General features: G+C 38.5%; 1 protein-coding gene across 1 annotated transcript in view; it reads right to left on the bottom strand.

Annotated features, from left to right (window-relative positions):
• The window catches only part of LONP2 (lon peptidase 2, peroxisomal), a 112,818-nt gene that overhangs the window by 65,036 nt on the left and 26,858 nt on the right, over positions 1–20,924 (bottom strand). The window contains exons 7-8 of the mRNA XM_017868655.1: positions 17,620–17,878; positions 9,834–9,975 (exon numbers count right to left, since the gene is read on the bottom strand). Coding sequence (XP_017724144.1) covers positions 9,834–9,975; positions 17,620–17,878 — 401 coding nt within the window. The remainder of the gene's footprint in view (positions 1–9,833; positions 9,976–17,619; positions 17,879–20,924) is intronic.

The raw sequence follows: 20,924 nt of genomic DNA, 5'->3' as shown, positions 1-20,924 counted from the left end.
AAGAGCTGTGTCCCGCCTTTCCAGACCAAACCAATGTTCACCTTACATATGCTGATTGACGTCTCATGTTTCCCTAAAACGTATAAAATCAAGTGGTGCTCTGACTACCTTGGGCACATGTCATCAGGATCTCCTGAGACTGTGTCATGGGCACGCATCCTCAACCTTGGCAAAATAAATTTCCTAAATGAACTGAGACCTGTCTCAATTTTTCTGGGTTCACAGAGCCTAATATTACAAATGGGTGGAGTGGTTTAAAAAGATTCCTGCAAAACATCATTAAAAAGTGTATAGGCAAAAGTATGAACCACAAGAAAATAACAAGAGTTGACACTTGTATTTATATAATAAGCTGTGATAGACATATTATGAAGTAAAAACAATTATCTAATTAGAACACAGTGTGTTCATCGAAAATATAATTACCTTTTAAAACTGATTTCGTTTTACATAAAGTACATGATATGAGCACACTGGTACATATATATTATGTATCTATTACATATATCCTTTGTTATGGACTGAATTGTGCCCCCTCAAAATGGACAGAATCCTTAACCCCCTTTGCTCTGTCTCAAAGGCAGTCAGGGTGAAGACTGCATTTGGAGACAGGGCGTTTAAGAAGGTAATTAAGGTTAAATGAAGGTAAGAGTAGGCCCCTAGTCTAATACAACTGGTACCCTTATAAGAGGAAGGAGGAGACCCAGGGATGCATGCACACAGAAGGTCTCCCGAGGACACAGCCACAAGTCAGTTGTCTGTCAGCCAAGGAGAGAGGCCTTAGGAGAAACCAAACCTATAGACACCTTGATCTTGCACTGCTAGCCTCCAAAACCATGAGGAAATGAATTTCTGTTTGGTCCTCAAAGCTACACAGTCTGTGGTATTTTGTTATGGCAGCCTTAAGAAATACATTCTAATACATTCTGACCAGGCGCGGTGGCTCACGCCTGTAATACCAGCACTTTGGGAGGCTGAGGCAGGTGGATCACGAGGTCAGGAGTTCAAGACCAGCCTGGCCAACATGGTGAAAGTCCATCTCTACTAAAGATACAAAAAATTAGCCAGGCGTGGTGGCACACGACTGTAATCCCAGCTACTCAGGAGACTGAGGCAGGAGAATCACTTGAACCCGGGAGGCAGAGGTTGCAGTGAGCCAAGATTGAGCCAATGCACTCCAGCCTGGGTGACAGAGCAAGACCCTGTCTCAAAAAAGAAAAAATGAAGTCAATGGAAACCATCCCTAAGGAAGACCATGTTGGATTTATTAGATAAAGATTACAAATCAGTGGCTGGACGCGGTGGCTCACGACTGTAATCCCAGCACTTTGGGAGGCCAAAGCGGGCGGATCACAAGGTCAGGAGATTGAGACCATCCTGGCTAACATGGTGAAATCCCATCTCTACTAAAAATACAAAAAATTAGACAGACGTGGTAGCAGGCACCTGTAGTCCCAGCTACTCGGGAGGCTGAGGCAGAAGAATGCTGTGAACACAGGAGGCGGAGCTTTTAGTGAGCCGAGATCATGCCACTGCACTCCAGCCTGGGCAACAGAGCAAGACTCCGTCTCAAAAAAAAAAAAAAAAAAAAAGATTACAAATCAGCTATTATAAATATGCTTAAAAAACTAATGCCACAACATGGATGAACTTCGAGGACACTAAGTGGAGTCAGTCAATTATAAAAAGATAAATACTGTACGATCCACTTATATGAGGTATATAGAGTAGCCACTCATAGAAACAGAAAAGAAAATGGTAGCTGGAGGGACTGAGGGAGGGAGAAAGAAACAGCGAATTGCTGTGTAATGGGTATACACCTTCACTTCAACAAGATAAAAAAGTTCTAGAGTTTGGCTGCACAACAATGCGAATGTGCTTAACATTACTGAACTGTACACATAAAAGTGGTAAAACAGCACTTTTCTGTTGTATATATTTATTAACATTTAAAAAAACTAAAGGAAATCGTGTCTAAAGAATTACAGGAAAGTATGAGAATGATATCTTGACAAATAGAGAATATAAACAAAGATAAATAATAAAAATTTTAAAACAGAAAATTTTGGAGTTGAAAACTACAGTAATTTGAATGAAAAATTCAGTAGAGGGGCTGAACGACAATTTCAACTGGCAGAAGAAAGAATCAATGAACATGAAGACAGGTCAACTGAGATGATCCTGTCTGAAGAATAGAAAGAAAAAAGGTTTTAAAAAAAGTGAACAGCACTTTAGAGACCAAAGGGACTCTGCAAAGATTACCAACACACCATAATATGAGTTTCAGAAGCAGAGGAAAAAGAAAGAGGCATAAAGAATATTTGAAGAAATACTAGCCACATACATCTCAAATTTGATGAAAAACATTTACCTACACATCCAAGAAGCTCAAAAAGATCTAAGTAAACTCAGAGGATGACACATAAACACAGTCAATCTGTCTGAAATGAAAGACAAAAAGAGAATCCTGAAAACTATGAGAGAAGGCCGGGTGCGCTGGCTCAAGCCTGTAATCCCAGCACTTTGGGAGGCCGAGATGGGCGGATCACGAGGTCAGGAGATCGAGACCATCCTGGCGAACACGGTGAAACCCCGTCTCTACTAAAAGTAAAAAAAAAAAAACTAGCCGGGCGAGGTGGCGGGCGCCTGTAGTCCCAGTTACTTAGGAGGCTGAGGCAGGAGAATGGCGTGAACCCGGGAGGCGGGGCTTGCAGTGAGCTGAGATCGCACCACTGCACTCCAGCCTGGGTGACAGAGTGAGACTCCGTCTCAAAAAAAAACAAAAAACAAAAAAAACACAAAAAAACAAAAAAACAAAAAAAGTATGAGAGAAAAATGCTGCCCTCATTAGGCATAAGAGATCCGCCACAAGTTAACAGCTGGCTTCATAGCAGAAACCACAGAGACCAGAAAGTGGTGAGAGGATATATGAAAGGGCTGAAAGCAAACAACTGTCAACCCAAATTCTATACCAACAAAATTACTTCAAAAATGAGGGAGAAACTAAGACATTCCCAGAAAAATAAAAACTGAGAATATGTCACCAGGAGATGAGACAAGAAATACGAAAGACTGAAGTTAAAGGACACTAGATGGTATCCACACAAAGAAATAGAGAGCGTTGGCAGAAGCGATGACATTGCCAACATAAAAGACAGCGTAAATATATTGTTGATGTAACTTTTCCTCATCTGATTTAAAAGATAATGGCATAAAGCAGTAACTACAGTTGATCCTTATTATTCCATATTTGCAAATTTGCCTACTCGCTAAAATTTATTTGCAACCCCTAATCAATACAGACATACCTAAGAGACGTTGTGAGTTCAATTCCAGACCACTGCAATAAAGCAAATTTTGCAACAGAGTGAGACATATGTATTTTTTTCTGTTTCCCAGTGCATATAAAAGTTATGTTTACACTATATACTATAGTCTGTTAAGTGTGCAATAGCATTATGTCTAAAAAAAAATGTAGATGCCTTAATTAACATATACTTTATTGCTATAAAATGCTAATCACCTGAGTCTTCAGTGTTAGTTGTTACCATTTTGCTGGTGGAGTGTCTTGTCTCAATACTGATGGTTGATGACTGATCAGGGTGGTGGCTGCTGAAAGTTAGGGTGGTTGTGGGTGATTTCTTAAAATAAGGCAACAGTAAAATTTGCTTCATCTATTGACTCTTCCTTTCATGAAATAATTCCTTATAGCCTGCACTGCTGTTTGATAGCATTTTACCCACAGTAGAATTTCTTTCAAAATTGAAGTCAATCCTCTCAAACCCTGTTGCTCCCTTTATCAACTATGTTTACATAATATTCTAAATTGTTTAGAATTTCAACAAGGTTCATAGCATCAAGGTTGTCATTTCAGTAAGGTTCATAGCATCTTTACCAGGAGTAGATTCCATTTCAAGAAACCCACTTTCTTTGCTCATAAGTAAGAAGCAACTCCTCATCTGTTCAAGTTTTATCACGAGATTGCAGTATTTCAGTCACATCTTTGGGTTCTAATTCTAGTTCTCTTGCTATTTCTACCACATCTGAAGTAACTTCCTCCGCTGAAGTCCTGAACCCCTCAAAGTCATCCATGAGGGCTGGAATCAACTCTTCCTGAATTTCTGTTCATGTTGATATTTTGACCTCCTCCCACGAATCATGAATGTTCTTAATGGCATCTAGAACGGTGAATCTTTTCTAGTGGTTTTCAATGTACTTCACCCTGATGCATGAGAGGAATCATAATCTATAGGAGCAATAACCTTAAAAAATGTGTTTCTTAAATAATAAGACTTGAAAGTTAAAATAACTCCTTGATCCATGGGCTGCAGAATGGATGTTGTTTTATAAGGCATGAAAACAATATTAATCTCCTTGTACATCTCCATCACAGCTCTTGGGTGACCAGAAGCATTGACAATGAGCAGTAATATTTTCAAAAGAATCTTTTTTTTTTTTAACAGTAGGTTTCAACAGTGGGCTTAAAGTATTCAGTAAAACCATGCTATAAACAGATGCGCTGTCACCTAGGCTTTCTTGTTCCATTTACAGAACAAAGGCAGAGTAGATTCTGGATCATTCTTAAGGGCCTTAGGGTTTTCAGAATGGTCAATGAGCACTGGCTTCATCTTAAAGTCACCAGTTGCATTAGCCCCTAACAAGAGAGTTAGCCTGCCCTTTGAAGCTTTGAAGCCAGGTACTGACTTCTCTAGCCATGAAAGTCCTAGATGACACTTCTTCCAATACAAGATAAGGCTGCTTCATCTACACAGGAAATCTGTTGTTTAGTGTAGCCACCTTTATCAATGATGTTAGCTAGATGCTGTGGACAACATGATGCAGCTTCTACAATATATTAGTACTTCCTGCTTTCCTTTGCACTTTATGTTGTGGAAATGGCTTCTTTCCTTAAATCTCATGAACCAACTTCTGTTAGCTTCAGATTTTTCTTCTGCAGCTTTCTCACCTCTCTGAGCTTTCACAGAACTGAAGAGCCTTAGGGCCTTGCTCTGGACTGGCTTTGGCTTAAGGGAATGTTGTGGTTGGCTTGATCTTTTATCCAGACCACTAAAACTTTCTTCATATCAGCAATAAGGCCATTTCACTTTCTTATCATCGGTGTGTTCACTCGAATAGCATATCTAATTTCCTTTGAGAATTTTTCCTCTGAACTCACAACTTGGCTATCTGGTATAAGAGGCCTAGCTTTCAACATGCCTTCCTCACTAAGCTTACCTTAATAATATAAATTAGCTTAAACATAAAATAATCTTATACATTTTACAAATAATATCTAGATATCATTTTTTTAAAGTAGGTTTTCTATGTGGAAAGATGATAAAACTATACCTGGGCCAGGCGCGGTGGCTCAAGGCCTGTGAATCCAGCACTTTTGGTGAGGCCCGAGACGGCGTGGAGGATCCGGGTGGATCATGAGGTCAGTAGCTCGAGATCAGCCTGGCCAAGATGGTGAAATCCCGTCTCTACTAAAAATACAAAAATTTAGCCGGGTGTGGTGGTGGGCGCCTATAATCCCAGCTACTTGGGAGGCTGAGGCAGAGAATTGCTTGAACCCAGGAGGCGGAGGTTACAGTGAGCCAAGATTGTGCCACTGAACTCCAGCCTGGGTGACAGAGCGAGACTCCGTCTAAAAAAAAAAAAAAAAAAAAAAAAAAAAACTATACCTGGGTCTTCAAACTCTCAGGAATATTCACTTTAAATGTAAAGTGTTGTGTAATTGAATTTGTTCTTTTTTTAAATTTAAGTGAACCTACTGGCAATGGAAACAGCAAGTGGCTTTCAAAATGGACACATATCAGTGGATATTAAAGTAACATCTGTAGAGTACTTTACCATTTATAAAGTGCTTTAACATGTATTGTTATTTAACTGTTTCAACAATCTGTGAGGTCTGAGGTTTTTACCCAGGACTTGAGCAAGCAGGGAGGAAGATGATGTCAGGTACCAAGATACTCAGTTCCTCCACATGTATGTCTTGCTTCATTTTATAGCATTTATAGTCTGTAAGGAACCGATGCTATTCATAACTAAACTACAGTGATTAGTACGTGGGCCCAGGGGCATTCACTTTGAGATACCATTTGAGGTTTTCATACTTATTTTTTTGAATGCTAATAAATCGACTGCCAAAAAAGTGAGTACCAAGGTCTACATCAGACAAGAAAATATCATTATGTTAGCTGCTTGTTACCAAAGATTAATTTAACAAATACTATTGAATCATTACAAAGTATATATAGGTGAAGACCTAAAACACAGTGTGTATCAACTGAACAAATAAACAGGGGACTTAATCATCTACTACCTGTAAAGCTGTCTTCGGTGAACTTGCTTCAAAACAGTTGTTGAAAAAATTTAAGTGTTAGGGAAGTACTCTAAAATTCTTTTCAACAGGATAACTGTAAGTGTCTAATGGGAAAATCTGTCAGATAACCTGAAAAAATGTCTCAATATAAATTAAACTGAAAGTCTAAAGATATTATATAAGAAACTACTAAAATCTTAAATAATGTTCACTATTTTACTCTTCATAGTAAAATGAACCAGAGTAAACCAGTTATGGAGCCAGAAGGTAATGATCTTTCAATAAAAAATAGCAAAACTGAACCAAATCAAACTCTTACCTCCAAACACCAGGGCTTTTAAGTAAGGTAACTGTATTTTTTTATCATCCAAACAAAACCCACTTCTGAGACCAAAAAAGGGTGCACTTAATATTAGGCATAAACTGGGAATGTGCCAGACAAACCAGAATGTATGGTCTCCTGCTTAATAAGACACATGTCCCAGGCCATCCTCTTCTAAGATCACAAAAACAGAAAAAAAACAGAAAGCATGAGGGAGCTCAAAGCACAGAAATAAACAAGAAAAAAATAAAAACTTCCACAAAGTAAGGTTTCCTCAAGGTTACAAATCAATTTGCATTAATAATATTTTAAACAAGGGTAAAAGGGAGGAGGGGCTGATGTGCTAAAATAAGGAGGACTGGCTGAAATAAATTTAGGAAGCAGTCAGATCCCAGATCCTCTCCCCCACCCCAGCAAAACACTGGAAGTTTATTTTCTTAAGAACATAAAACAGTGGTTCTCTGCACACTGGACCCTGGGCACAGCTGAGAAGAACATATACTATGCTGAAAACAAGAGCTTGGGTGAATGCATATATACAGATGCCAAATGCAGTGATACCCCTGACCCCAATCATTCTTCCCCTGCTGGGTTCCCAGAATGATGGCAGCCAGGCCTTCATTCTCAAGGCAAGAGATATGAAGAGTCTTCTCTGAGGAATCTGACCATCCTAAGAAGGAAGACTTAAAGTTAATTGAGTAGAAGATTCCTCAACCAAACAGCCCAGCCAGGCCACTCTATTGTGGAACTCACTGTTGATAAGCCCCACTCCTATGCTCATAGCCTCCAATCAGCCTTTTTGTTCCTTACTATTAAATATAAACACACAAACAAAAATGTCCAGATGTCTAATGAAAGACTCTAATATAAAAGAGATTAAAAGAAATACATAATAAACAGATTAAAGCAGCTTAAAAGAAGTAACTTTTTTCTTTTCTTTTAATATACCGAGTGGTAAGAGAAGTAAAATTTTAAAAAATATAAGTATCTTTCTCATGGAGATAAGATATATTACAACTATGTAACAAGAACAGGATACTATAAAAGAACACGCAGAGAAAAAAAGTTTTTGAAATAATAAACTCGCCGGGCGCAGTGGCTCAAGCCTGTAATCCCAGCACTTTGAGAGGTCGAGACGGGCGGATCACAAGGTCAGGAGATCGAGACCATCCTGGCTAACATGGTGAAACCCCCGTCTCTACTAAAAAATACAAAAAAGTAGCTGCGCAAGGAGGCGGGCGCCTGTAGTCCCAGCTACTCGGGAGGCTGAGGCAGGAGAATGGCGTGAACCCCAGAGGTGGAACTTGCAGTGAGCTGAGATCCGGCCACTGCACTCCAGCCTGGGCAACAGAGCGAGACTCTGTCTCAAAAAAAAAAAGGAAATAATAAACTCAGAGGGTTTTTCAAAGATAAATCTGAGAAAGTCTACACAGAAAGCAGAGCAAAACATAACAGTGGCGACTAATAGGAAAGGAAAGGTAAGTCAGAAATGTAATATCCAAGTCATGGGAGTTCCAAAAAATAAAGGGGAAAAATCATCAATAAAAGAATTTAAGAAAACATTTTAGAACCAAAGAAAAGGAAGAATTCAAAGAAAGAATGAGCAAAAATGCATGAAAAGAAACCCCGTGCCAAGGCAGACTATTATGAAATTTCGGAATCCCAGGATAAAGGGAAGAACCTGAAAGTTTTCAGGGTAAAGCAGGTCTGAAAGGATAGGAACTGAATGGAATCAGTCTTACCAACAGCAACACTGAAATGGGAAAGTGAAGTAAAATGGAGGCAAAGTACAATTCTGTAGAAAAATTATTTTTTACCAGAATTCTATACTCAAATTACCAATCAAGTATGAGGGAAACATAAAGACATTTTCAGATATGCAAAGTCTAAAACATTTACCACTCATGCAAGCTTTCTCGGGAAACTATCAGGGAGTTAACACCACAAAAATGAGGGAATGGACCAAGAAAGAGCAAGAAATGGAATACGGGAGACAGGAAATCCAACATGGTGAGAGGTGAAGGGAGAACCTAGGAGGCAGCCATAAAGAACCGGATGTCAAAAACAACCAGTTCAGATTGGACGCTTTAAGAGAAAATGGATAGAACACCTAAAGTGTCTGAATGTCTTGACAGAATTAGACGACTGATGAAAAAGCAAACAAAAGAAATAAGACAATTAACTCTGAAAAGATTTTAAAACATAGAGAAAACAAAACAGGAACAGGAAAAGTGATCATAGTTTACCACGTGGCTCCTGCTGTGAAAAACATTTACATAATCAGAATAATGTAAATACTAATATGGATGTAACAGAAACAAGAAAAACTTCTTATTGTGCGATCTAGGATATAAAAATGGTACAGTGGGGACAAGGGAAGAAAAAAGGTAAAATCTTCACCTCCTGTTGGGGGGAGTCTATAGAAATGACAAAAACTAGGCTAGGCGCGGTGGCTCAAGCCTGTAATCCCAGCACTTTGGGAGGCCGAGACGGGCAGATCACAAGGTCAGGAGATTGAGACCATCCTGGCTAACACGGTGAAACCCCATCTCTGCTAAAAACTACAAAAAACTAGCCGGGCAAGGTGGCGGCGCCTGTAGTCCCAGCTACCTGGGAGGCTGAGGCAGGAGAATGGCGTAAACCCGGGAGGCAGAGCTTGCAGTGAGCTGAGATCCAGCCACAGCACTCCAGCCTAGGTGACAGAGCGAGACTCCGTCTCAAAAAAAAAAAAAAAAAAAAAAAAAGAAAATGACAAAAACTAAAAAAACAAACAAACAAAAACCAAGAAGTGCAAGATAGCCATGCTATTTTGAAAGTAGGGTTAATCAACTAAAAGTTAGAGGTCACAGTGCAGAAGAGGGCATGGAGGACCCCAGGGAGGAGACTTGCTTGCTGTTTTTGCCATAACTGTGTAGAATTGTTGGTCTCTAGATAACAAGTGTGCACAAAATTTTGTTAAACTATTTGATTAAAATAGAAAAGGAAAAGAAAAAAAGAGGGGACTTAGTGAAAGAAATCTCAAAAACATTTTAACTGAAGCGCCAAATTGCTCAGACCTCAGCCAGTATCAAACTGTTTTTCCCATAACTAAAGCTACACCACTGTGTATATCATTTGAGTACGATTATCAACCTTCCTCCATACTCTTCCAGTATGAAGACAGACAGGGAATTTTCCAAATCTTACCTCGAGCAGAGCTGCTGCGGGATCACCCTGTAGACTTTTTCCCAGTTTGTCAACCTCATCTAATAGGAACACTGGGTTGTTCACTCCCACAGTCTTCAAGCCGTTGATGATGCGCCCAGGCATGCTGCCAACATAGGTGCGCCTAGAGAAAGCAAGCAGCACATTTCCAGTGTGAGATGTCAGGAGGCAGGAGCGACCCCATGCAGAAATCGAAACTTAGGTATGTGAAAAGATCATTTAGCTATCACCATAATATAGCAAAGAGGTACTATGTATTTAAAAGGCACGACGATAAATGAAAAGTTATTATATTCAATTCTAACCTTATCTTCTACTTAATTCTGGTTACAAGTTGCCCATGATATTGGAAGAACTGTATCACATTTGCCATTTGGTGAAATGAAGAAACACGACACTTGAGTCACCAGTTACGGTTCTTACTCTTTAAGATTCCAAAATGTCCAAAGTACCCTATGAATTCCCATGCTTTCCATGATTTTCCAGAGCATCCCCTACCCAACACAACCACCTTTATATACACTGAAATGGCTGCCCCAGGGCAGCTAAAACATCATCATCTTCATAAAGGAGATTAAAATCGGTTCAAAGGGCCACTCAGAATGTAGACCAAAACAACAACAAAAAAGAAAACTCCAATCTCTTTTATTTTCAGAGGCAATAATCTGTTAACTATAGTACGAGGATCTGGGTTCAACAGTATTTATATCAGAATTCCATTATTCTTATTCTGTCATTTTGAACAAAACTGTATTCATCCCATATGCACTAATTGGCAATAACCACATTCGGCCAGCCAGGTATTTTGTTGAATGTTAAAATGTGAGAGCATGCTTTATCGTATTTGGACCAGAATCACCCACATAATTATGACAGATGTAGAGTGTGGCATGAAATAAAAACACATATGTTTATCAAACCAAAAAAGGTGCATTTTTTACAAAGCCAGCAAAACTGAAAGCAGCAATTTACTAATTTTAATTATAACCCTGCTGTCTACGTTGTGCAAAGCAAATGCTGTCTCTGAAGAGGCATAAAAAAGCCTGACCGCCGAGAAGAAAATGATCAACGAGAAGTGGAACAGCCGCAGTTACCTCATGATCTGCACAAAGCCGATTCACAGAGCAGGCCTGAATTCTGCCACATGACTGGTATAAAGTAGGACAGAACAAACAGAGTGACCTTTGAAAAGACAAGCAAGCCTTAAAAACATCGTGGGAATGCCTTTCATCCAGGAAAGGTGACCAAGGCAAGGGAAGCAAATGCAATAAACATTGTCCTGTTAATATAAGGAATTAGCATATTCAAGATTTCAGAATCAGATACAAGAAAGACAAGACTCAGAATTAATAAATTCTTTCAAATTATTTTCTAGAGAACTTACAGATTTGCCATTACTCTGATTTTAAGAGCGGTAGGGAAGGGAATTTTTAAAAAGAATCTTAAAGCCTCTAACAGGTCATTTTTTGCTACAGTTATTTATTTGCCTTTCCTTTTTTGATGAGTAAACTTCAAAAACAGGTACTGACAATTCCGCACCTAAAGTTACAGAGAGAAAATAATATTCTAGGTAGGCACCCTTTCTAAAAAAAGTGGAATCCTAGATTCTACTCACATTGTATATAAGCAATTCCTCTTACACTTTCCATTGCTTCCCAGAGCCTACGGAATAAGGTTCAAACTCCTTTGTCTGGAGTTCGAGGCTTTTCACAATCCAGCTCCCATTCATCTTCCCAATTTGCTGCCGTTACTCTTTTGCTTCATCCACAATCAAGATCCTATTACGCTCTTAAACTTTTTACCTTTGTTAAAAATATGGTGCCTTCCTGCCCTTAATACTCCTCTTCCTGCTTACGTAAACCCCAACAATTCTAAAAAACTTTTTCTGACTACCTCTCACAAAGTGACTGCTCCAATAATGCAACGTCTACAGCATTTACTGGCCCCATAATTCATCTGATGGTTACTTATGACCTAGTTTTTATTCATGGGTATAATAACCTCCTCTAAAGAGCCAGTGAGCACTTTTATGACAGAGACGGGGTCTCACCACAGAGTAGTGGCTAGATATAGAGCTGTAAGACTGTTTCCCACCAGATCCACCATTCCAGCACTCAAAGCATCTTTCCATCAACACTCTAAAGGTAACATAGTACAAGCCTCTGAATACTATTTTGGGCAAATTACTTGACCTAAGCCTCAGTTTCCTCACCTATAAGATGGGGATAATAGTGTCAACTTGGTGGGTTGTATTAATAAAAGGATCATGAGAGAACACAGGTAAAGCACACAGCACAGTGCCTGGCACACAGTGAGCTTTCCAAAGATGCTCATCGTTATTAGCAACAGCTACTTAAAGTTTACTTCTGGTTTCCTGGAAAAAGCACAAGAGCAGAAATCAGTACACCTGAGTCCCATTTCAATTTCTGCCTCATGGAAGTAACTTTTGCAAATGTCTTTTATAGCAGACAAGAGAGAAAAACAGGCATTTCACCATCCACTCTTCCTACCTGTTCGATTAAAGGGCTCCCTCAGGCTATAATGCAAACCATTAAAATAAAATTTACAAAGAATTTGGAATATAAAAGAGTTTAAGTGTTACAATGTTAAGTGAAAATGACAGGATTACAATTCTGTTACTTAAAATCCAATGATAAGTTTGGCAGTACAAAACAAATGTTAACAGTGATTATCTTTGTATGATAGAAAAACATGACAATTTTTTTTCCTTTCATTTTCCTTTTCACATTTTCTACCAAGGGTGTGTGGATGTGTAGGTGTGGGTGTGGGTGTGGGTGTGGATAGAGGTGGGTGTGTGGGTGTGTGTGGGTGTATCTCAAACTTGAAAAGTAATCAGTTTAAAAAAGATCCTAATGATCTCAAAAGAAAATAGTCTTTAAGAAACTGGGATTTTAATGTATAATAGCATGTTTAAACAAACGCAATTCTTCTTCTTCTGGTAGTCATTACTAAATCTTTTCATAGACTAACTTGTACGGGTGTACTCATCTAAAGGGTTGCACAACTTCCAAAATACTATGTTTTAATCTTATATGAATTCACAAACACCTAGAGAGCACTCACCACATTTAGCACCATGTTAAATAAGCATCATGGGGTACATAAAGAAGATATATAATAAATCCCCTGCCTGAGAAAGCTTGTACTTTTTATAAACGTATTTATGTTTCATCTCCACAGTTGTATGGCAGAAATGCCAGAGGCCCGTATTCTATAAAGGAGCACAATAGGTGGTCAGTTTAGAGAAGAGTAAAATCATAACTGACTGCACTTACATTAATGGAGGAAGCCCTGGGTTGAGTCTTTAAAATAAACCTAAGTTTTGGAGAGGCAACGAAGAGTTGCATGCAAATACAAGTTGAAAGGATAGTGGGCAAACCATAATATATCTGGTACACTATGCTAAAAAATATATTAGAGGCTTGCTGTTTCAGTTATTTTTCCCTTGTAGAAATAATAATGAAATAGTTTATTTATAACTTTACCATTTCAGGTTACATATGAAAATGTATCAATGTGGAAATCACAAGGTCATTTTTCTTCTCATCTTGTTTGCAAGTTGAGCCAAGGATTTCTCGCAATAATATAATTTTATTATCTAAATAAACAGCTGATAAATTATTTCTAGGAGTGAATATCAATAGTGTTTTAAGATATATCATAATATTAATATATTATTTCTTTTACCAAAGAACAAATGAAAACAATTATGCAAACATGATTTCATAAAACTTCATCTTAAAAGAAGTTACTTTATATTTACGTTGTGTGAATTGATTTACATTACTTAAATGTAATATTTAAATATAAAAATTTAAGTTGTTAAAATTGATAGAAGGGAACGGGTATTTTGTGGCTTACAAAGTGGACAGAAAATCACAGTGGAGATAAACCCAAATGAGAAATGTCAAAAGACTGAAAACTGAATGAGTTAATACATAGTATAAATATTATTCTCCCTTTAAGCTACTCAAAACAATATAGACAAAAATGAGCCAATGTTTAGTCAGGTCACTATTATTTTCCAAGTGTAGGATTAAATGTTAAGGCAAGCCTTTCTTTTTCTTCCCCATCTCCCACCTCATTACTGCTTAACCCTAAAAAATATATCTTTGCTTGTTTTTAAAATAAATCCCCAACTTATCGGCATCCTCCTTCTCATACGCAGGTACTTTCAGCAAAAGGCCAGGGTTCTACACATGGAAAAACAGGGAGAGTGAGTGGCAAAATCGAGAGGATAAGCAAGGGCAGTAACAAAGCAGCTTTCTTTTTCCTTGGCTATTCTAAGACTGCGGAACAGTGGTGCCTACTCAGAGGCTAAGGAAAAACAAAACTTTTCATGAACTCTAACTGTGAGCACGTGACCAGTACTCAAATGCCAAGACCTGGGTTGTCTCCCAAATGCCTCAACTGTCACATGGAACCGCATGTTCCCCCAGGCACACCCACGGTTGTGCTGGAATCCTCAACTGTTCTTTCTCTCCTCCTCCTATTCACCTTCAATTCATAACTGACCTAAGTGCATGCTCTGCCCTCACCCTTTCCTCAACAACTGAACCCCACTACTCTCCACGTGCTTCCAAACAGGGTTTGAAATAAATTTTTTTTTTTTTTTTTTTTTTTTTTTTTTTTTTTTTTTGAGACGGAGTCTTGCTCTGCCGCCCAGGCTGGAGTGCAGTGGCCGCCTCTCAGCTCACTGCAAGCTCCGCCTCCCGGGTTGACGCCATTCTCCTGTCTCAGCCTCCCGAGTAGCTGGGACTACAGGCGGCCGCCTCGTCGCCCGGCTGGTTTTTTGTATTTTTTAGTAGAGACGGGGTTTCACCGTATTAGCCAGGATGGTCTCGATCCCCTGACCTCGTGATCCACCCGTCTCGGCCTCCCAAAGTGCTGGGATTACAGGCTTGAGCCACCGCGCCCGGCCTTGAAATAAAATTTTTCAACAGGCTTTAATAATTTATGGGGTAGATGGGTAATACGTCCCCAACAGCACAAGGGCAGGCTACTATACTAGTTAATCAAACATCTGGTATACTGATAGCTAAGTAACACCTACCAGCAAGGTGTATCTAAAATCAGGCTGAATAAAATGATTCACAAAACAAATCCTGATACTTTTTACTCAGCAACCATCACAGCCTCCATACATACGTTTCTAAAAAGGTTATATTTACAAATATTTTAGGCAATGGTGATTGTAACATGACCTCCTTTTACAAGACTCATAAAGTCAAGTCTTATTTTCTTTAGGCTCAATTTTCTTAATATAGTCACACACACAAAAGCATATTCACTTGAAAAAAAGAACAAATTTTAGATGTCAGTAAGGATTTAAAAGAGAGATTTATTTTAATCCAACGATGTTCATAAGTGGTGAGAACCATGACACTATACACTGTCCATTAATAGGCAATAGAAAAATGCATTTTCCCTAATTCTGCCATATAAATTAAGCAATAATGCTGAGAATAGGATAAATATTTTAGAAGGCAATTTAAAAAATCAGATTGAAATTTATAAAAACTCATACTGAAGCTTGTAAATCTAAATTTGTCCTCCTGAGAATTTATTAATAGAATTTAAATGGTTAAAGCTAATTTTTAGTGAATGCTGTGTGTCAGACATTAACTAAGTGCTTTCCAAGCCTTATCAAATAATCAATACCAATGTGAAAAGAAATAAGAACAAATCACCTACGTGTCATGTGCTTATGATGTCAATTTCATATAATTCCACAAACTCACTCTCTAAATGCCGTCAAAGACTTACTCTGTCGCTAAAATGAGAAGATTTAGGCCCTAGACGCAGCTTCTTTAAGTGTGGTCCAAGAGAAATGCCAATTCCTTTACGAAAGCTAACTACAGCCTCTAGTGGTACATGCAAGAATAAGAAGTCTAGGCAACAAAAATATCTTTTGAAATTGCCAGAAGAAATCACCCAAATCAATCCTCTACTCTGATCTGCACCCCTCATTGTTTATTTACTAAAATCTTGTGATGATTCTTTTTTTTTTTTTGAGACGGAGTCTCGCTGTGTCACCCAGGCTGGAGTGCAGTGGCCGGATCTCAGCTCACTGCAAGCTCCGCCTCCCGGGTTCACGCCATTCTCCTGCCTCAGCCTCCCAAGTGGCTGGGATTACAGGCGCCCGCCACCTCGCCCGGCTAGTTTTTTTGTATTTTTTTAGTAGAGACGGGGTTTCACCGTGTTCGCCAGGATGGTCTCGATCTCCTGACCTCGTGATCCGCCCGTCTCGGCCTCCCAAAGTGCTGGGATTACAGGCTTGAGGCACCGCGCCCGGCCGTGATGATTCTTTTTTAAAATTTATTATTTTTTTAGAGATGGGGTCTCACCATGTTGCCCAGGCTGGTCTTGAACTCCTGAGCTCAAGTAATCTGCCTGCCTTGGCCTCCTAAAGTGCTGGGATTACAGGTGTGAGCTACCACACAAGGCCAGTAATGATTTTTTTTAAATGCATAAGAATTTTAAGTGAGCAAATAAAAGAGAATAAAAATAACCATTTCTCATAGAAAAGTTTCTGAAACAGTTTCCCATCCCTGTCTATGGATAGGGATCCCTTTGAATAATAGAGAACAAGATATTTAAAAAGCATCATATTCTTTTATAAGCAGTTCATGGTTTCTACATTTAAACATGTTCTTTAACACATACACTATAGGTATGTTTTCTCACAACTTACAATTGCTATGAATCCTTTAAACCATGAAATGTAAATTCATACCTTCCCAAGGCATCTTCCATCAGATCAACAGAGAGATCAGGGAAAACAATGAATGCAACATGCAAATCTGATTCTAATAATGTCAGATGAATCAGAAACAGTTTCGTTGTTGTTGTTTGTTTGTTTTTTGAGATAATGTCTCTGTCTCCAGGCTGGTGAGCAGTGGGACAATCATGGCTCACTGCAGCCTGGACCTTCCCAGGCCTAAATGATTCTCCCACCTCAGCCTCCTGAGTAGCTGAGACCACAGGTGCATGCCACTGTGCCTGCCTGATTTTTTAATTTTTGTAGAGACAAAAATTAAAATTTAAAATTTAAATATAAATTTTGTAGAGACAAAAGTGTTTCCCTATGTTGCCCAAGCTGGTCTCAAACTGTTGGGCTCAAACAATCCACCCATCTCAGCTTCCCAAAGTGTTAGGATTACAGGCATGAGCCACTGCACCCAGCCTAGAGAGATAGTTCTTACAGTTTATTGTTTTTTGATAGAAAGTGAGTCCAAAATGCAAGAATAAGCCTTAATAATTACGCTAACACTTATCCTTATTACTCATATTCATAATACAAACCAACCTTCATAAAAGGAAGCTTAGACTGCAATCAGAACAAGCTTGTTATTAAAGACTTCCTACCTCCTCCTATTGGCCCTCCCTATTGCAGTTACTTTGTTTAACTCTAAGAGTTAGAGGTTATTTATGGACCGCTACTGGGTTGAAAAGAGTGTAAAGACATAATAATATCCAATCATAAATAACTTATAATTACATTCAAATGAGATTCCAGGAAAGCTGAGGCACAGAGTAGGTATCCACTGTCAAACAAAACTAAGGTCAGTTTGGGTGCTTAGAGGCTCTAGGCTAGCTGATAAGTCTTGTAAATGTCCTTTCCATTGAAGGTACCACAAATAGCCCTTTAAAGAAAACAGACGTATGCTATGCCTAAGCTTTTAGGGAGCTCTAGTCAATTAAAAAGAAAGAGGAATCAGAGATTAAACTGAGAGAAGTGTTCTACCTGTGTCCTCGAATGTCAGACTGATCACATACTCCTCCAAGTGCAATCCTATGGAACTCTCGACCTAGAGTCTTGGCCACTGATCTTCCCACACTTGTTTTACCAACCCCAGGAGGGCCAACAAAGCACAGGATTGGGCCCTTCAGGTTATTTTTCAGCTGTCTGACAGCCAAGTATTCCAGCACTCTTTTCTTCAATTTTTCCATGGCATAATGGTCATTATCCAGAAGAATCCGGGCTGCCCTAATGTCCAGGCGGTCTGTCAAATAACCCAACAGAAATAATTAGAACACATAAAATTTTTAAGTTAAAGAACTCCTTTCAAGCATAACGAGAGCAAAATATTTTTTTTTGAAAACAGATGTGATAAGAACAGACTTGGATCCTTCTAAATGAGGCTTCTAGGAGATCTGCACTTGGTTTGGTTTTTCTGCTTAAGACTTAGTGTCTCCAGAGATAGTAGGGACTAAACAATTAAAAACTAATGTTCATATCATTTTATTTGGAATGATTTTCTAGTTATGCATTACTTCTTATGGAGATATAATTTCTACATCTTCTATGTGTGCTGGCATTTGTTCCTTTTAAAAAAGGGTGATTTTTTTCCTTATTTCAGTAGTAATATACGTTCATTCCAGAAAAGCTGATACACTAATAGAAAAGAAGAAAACAGTTACCCATAATCTCATGCCTCCAAGAGATCACCACTACCTTTACTTCAGTATGTGTTATTCCAGGCTGTGTGCATGCATTTACAAACCTATTTTTCAAAATGGGATTTTATGGGGCCTTTAAGTTTTGTAAAATTTTTTTTCACTTAATATATTACAGACAACTTTCACTGTCACACATATATTTATCAGTAACACTCTATGGCTACTTAATATTCCATTACTTAATTATCTATATTCATTTAACTACTTCCCTACTGCTGAGCATTCAAGTTGTTTATACATCTTTACATTTATAAAAGATGCTTCAACTGTGCATCACTGTAACTAAATCATCCCGTATATCTGCAATGATTTCTTTCAGATTATCTTCTATGAACAGAAGTGCTGGGTCAAAAAAAAAGAGATGATGTAAAGAATTGCCTAACTGCCACACAGAAAGTTGTATCAAAGTCTCACCAGAAGTGTGTGAGTTAGGCTTTGTTTCTAGAGCCAGGCTTTCAACAGGTTTACTAATATGTTTTAGCACTCAAAATACTCAGATTAAATACCAGGTAACAGAAGCCAAAATAAATTCATTAGATGGGTGGCTGCCAGAGGATAATACACAGCCACATGATCATGCTGGCAGTGAAAGAAGATGATGGGAGAGAGAAATACACACAAATCTTTTAATTAATTAGTACACACTCTTTTAATTATCTAGAATTTGCTACGAGTTTTTCATAAAGGAAAAAAATGGCCTGAGATGGTAATTTGGTTCCCAAGCTGGTTCCCCCAAAAATCTAGCTAAGCAGTAAACTATATAATTTAATTATAGTACTATTGATTTTAGTCAGAGTCCTAGGTGAGTGACGTAGGAGGAGAAGAACTAAAATTTCTTCCCCCTTTCCTGACTCCAGAACCCAACCAATGAATATATGAAGAAGTAAAAGAAAGTTTCTCAATTGTTTCACAATGCTAGCCCTGACACTAAAACCTACCACAGTAAACATAAAAGAAAACCTCAGATATCCCTTTTTATATAGCTGTAAATATTAAAATGCTAGCAAATCAAATCTATAAAGAATAATCTACTAAATCCAAGTGGGATTTATTTTAGTTATGCAAAGATGGTTCAATGTTAGGTCATCAATATAATCATGTCCAAGAAGAGTAAGTTTCCATCAAAATATCATCTTGTACCTAAAAAGGTACTTGTTATAATGCATTATACATTCATGATTAACACATTCAGTAAGGTAAGAATAAAAGTCAAGATAATTTAGAAAAGACACAACACTGTGAAGAAATTTCTTCCAAGAAATATGCCAAGTAAAGATAATTTTAAAAGTTCTTTCAGTCTTTTAAGTAAAGGTGATTTCCATGCTGTATACATTATTTTCTATCTTTTCCATACAGGATATATTTTTCTTATTAGTCTCTTTAATGATTCAGAAAGCAGGCTTCCTGTTTTGAATAACATGTGGTTACATGAAAAAAAATTTTCAAATTTCAATATAAATTTCCCTATTTATAATTGGAAGATTGAAATGGTATCTACTGACTCCTCTGAGATGGGAAAATCTGCAAAGATATTTCCTACAACTCTTTCCTCTCTGCTTTCCTTTCTGCTTTCAGTTACTATCTGAGATCTCCACTTGGTAGGTAAACTTCTCTTTCAGAAATTACGAATTGGGGGCTCGGCTCGGTGGCTCACACTTGTAATCCCAGCACTTTGGGAGGCCGAGGTGGGAGGATCACTTGAGGTCAGGAGTTCGAGACCAGCCTGGCCAATGTGGTGAAACCCCATCTCTACTAAAAATACAAAAATTAGCTGGGCATGGTGGCAGGCGCCTGTAATCCCTGCTATGCAGGAGAATCACTTGAACCCAGGAAGCAGAGGTTGCAGTGAGCCGAGATCGCACCACTGCATTCCAGCCTGGGCGACAGGGCAAGACACCGTCTCAAAAAACAAACAAATGAAGATATTTAGGCTGGACACAGTGGCTCAGTGGCTCAGGTCTGTAATCCCAGCACTTTTGGAGGACAAGGCGGGCAGATCACTTGAGGCCAGGAGTTCTAGACCAGCCTGGCCAACATGGTGAAACCTCGTCTCTACTAAAAATACAAAAATGAGCCGGGTGTGGTTGCAAGCGTCTATAATCCCAGCTACTTGGGAGGCTGAGGCAGGAGAATTGCTTGAACCCAGGAGGTGGAGGTTGCAGTGAGTTAAGATCACACCACTGCACTTCAGATTGGGCGACAGAGTGAGACTCCGTCTCAAAAATATATATATGAATGGCATTTTCACGGTTTTATAACCACACTCACAATTATCTAGACATAATCCTATGTAGCAAAGGTTTAGGAGCTTAACATGACTCCTTTTATACCATAATTTACTCATCTTCAGTTCTTCGTTGAAATGCTAAACAATGGAATTATTCTCATGATGGATACACGGCTGCTATACATCTCTAGTGCTGACACATATGGCATCTCAGAGTACCAAGAAATGTTTCCTTTCAACTAAAAGGCAGTATTTTGTTATGACATGCAAACATTAAATAAATTAAAAAATAAATTTACTACCACAGCTCATAGTAGCTTTATTTTTTGATATTTTATTTTATTAAATATTTTATTTTATTT

The sequence above is a fragment of the Rhinopithecus bieti genome, unplaced genomic scaffold (genome assembly GCF_001698545.2).
Source record: "Rhinopithecus bieti isolate Rb0 unplaced genomic scaffold, ASM169854v2 scaffold_618, whole genome shotgun sequence".
NCBI classification, from domain to species: domain Eukaryota; kingdom Metazoa; phylum Chordata; class Mammalia; order Primates; family Cercopithecidae; genus Rhinopithecus; species Rhinopithecus bieti.
Note: the sequence above shows the minus strand (reverse complement) of the source record. Positions and strands in the feature narration are given on the sequence as shown.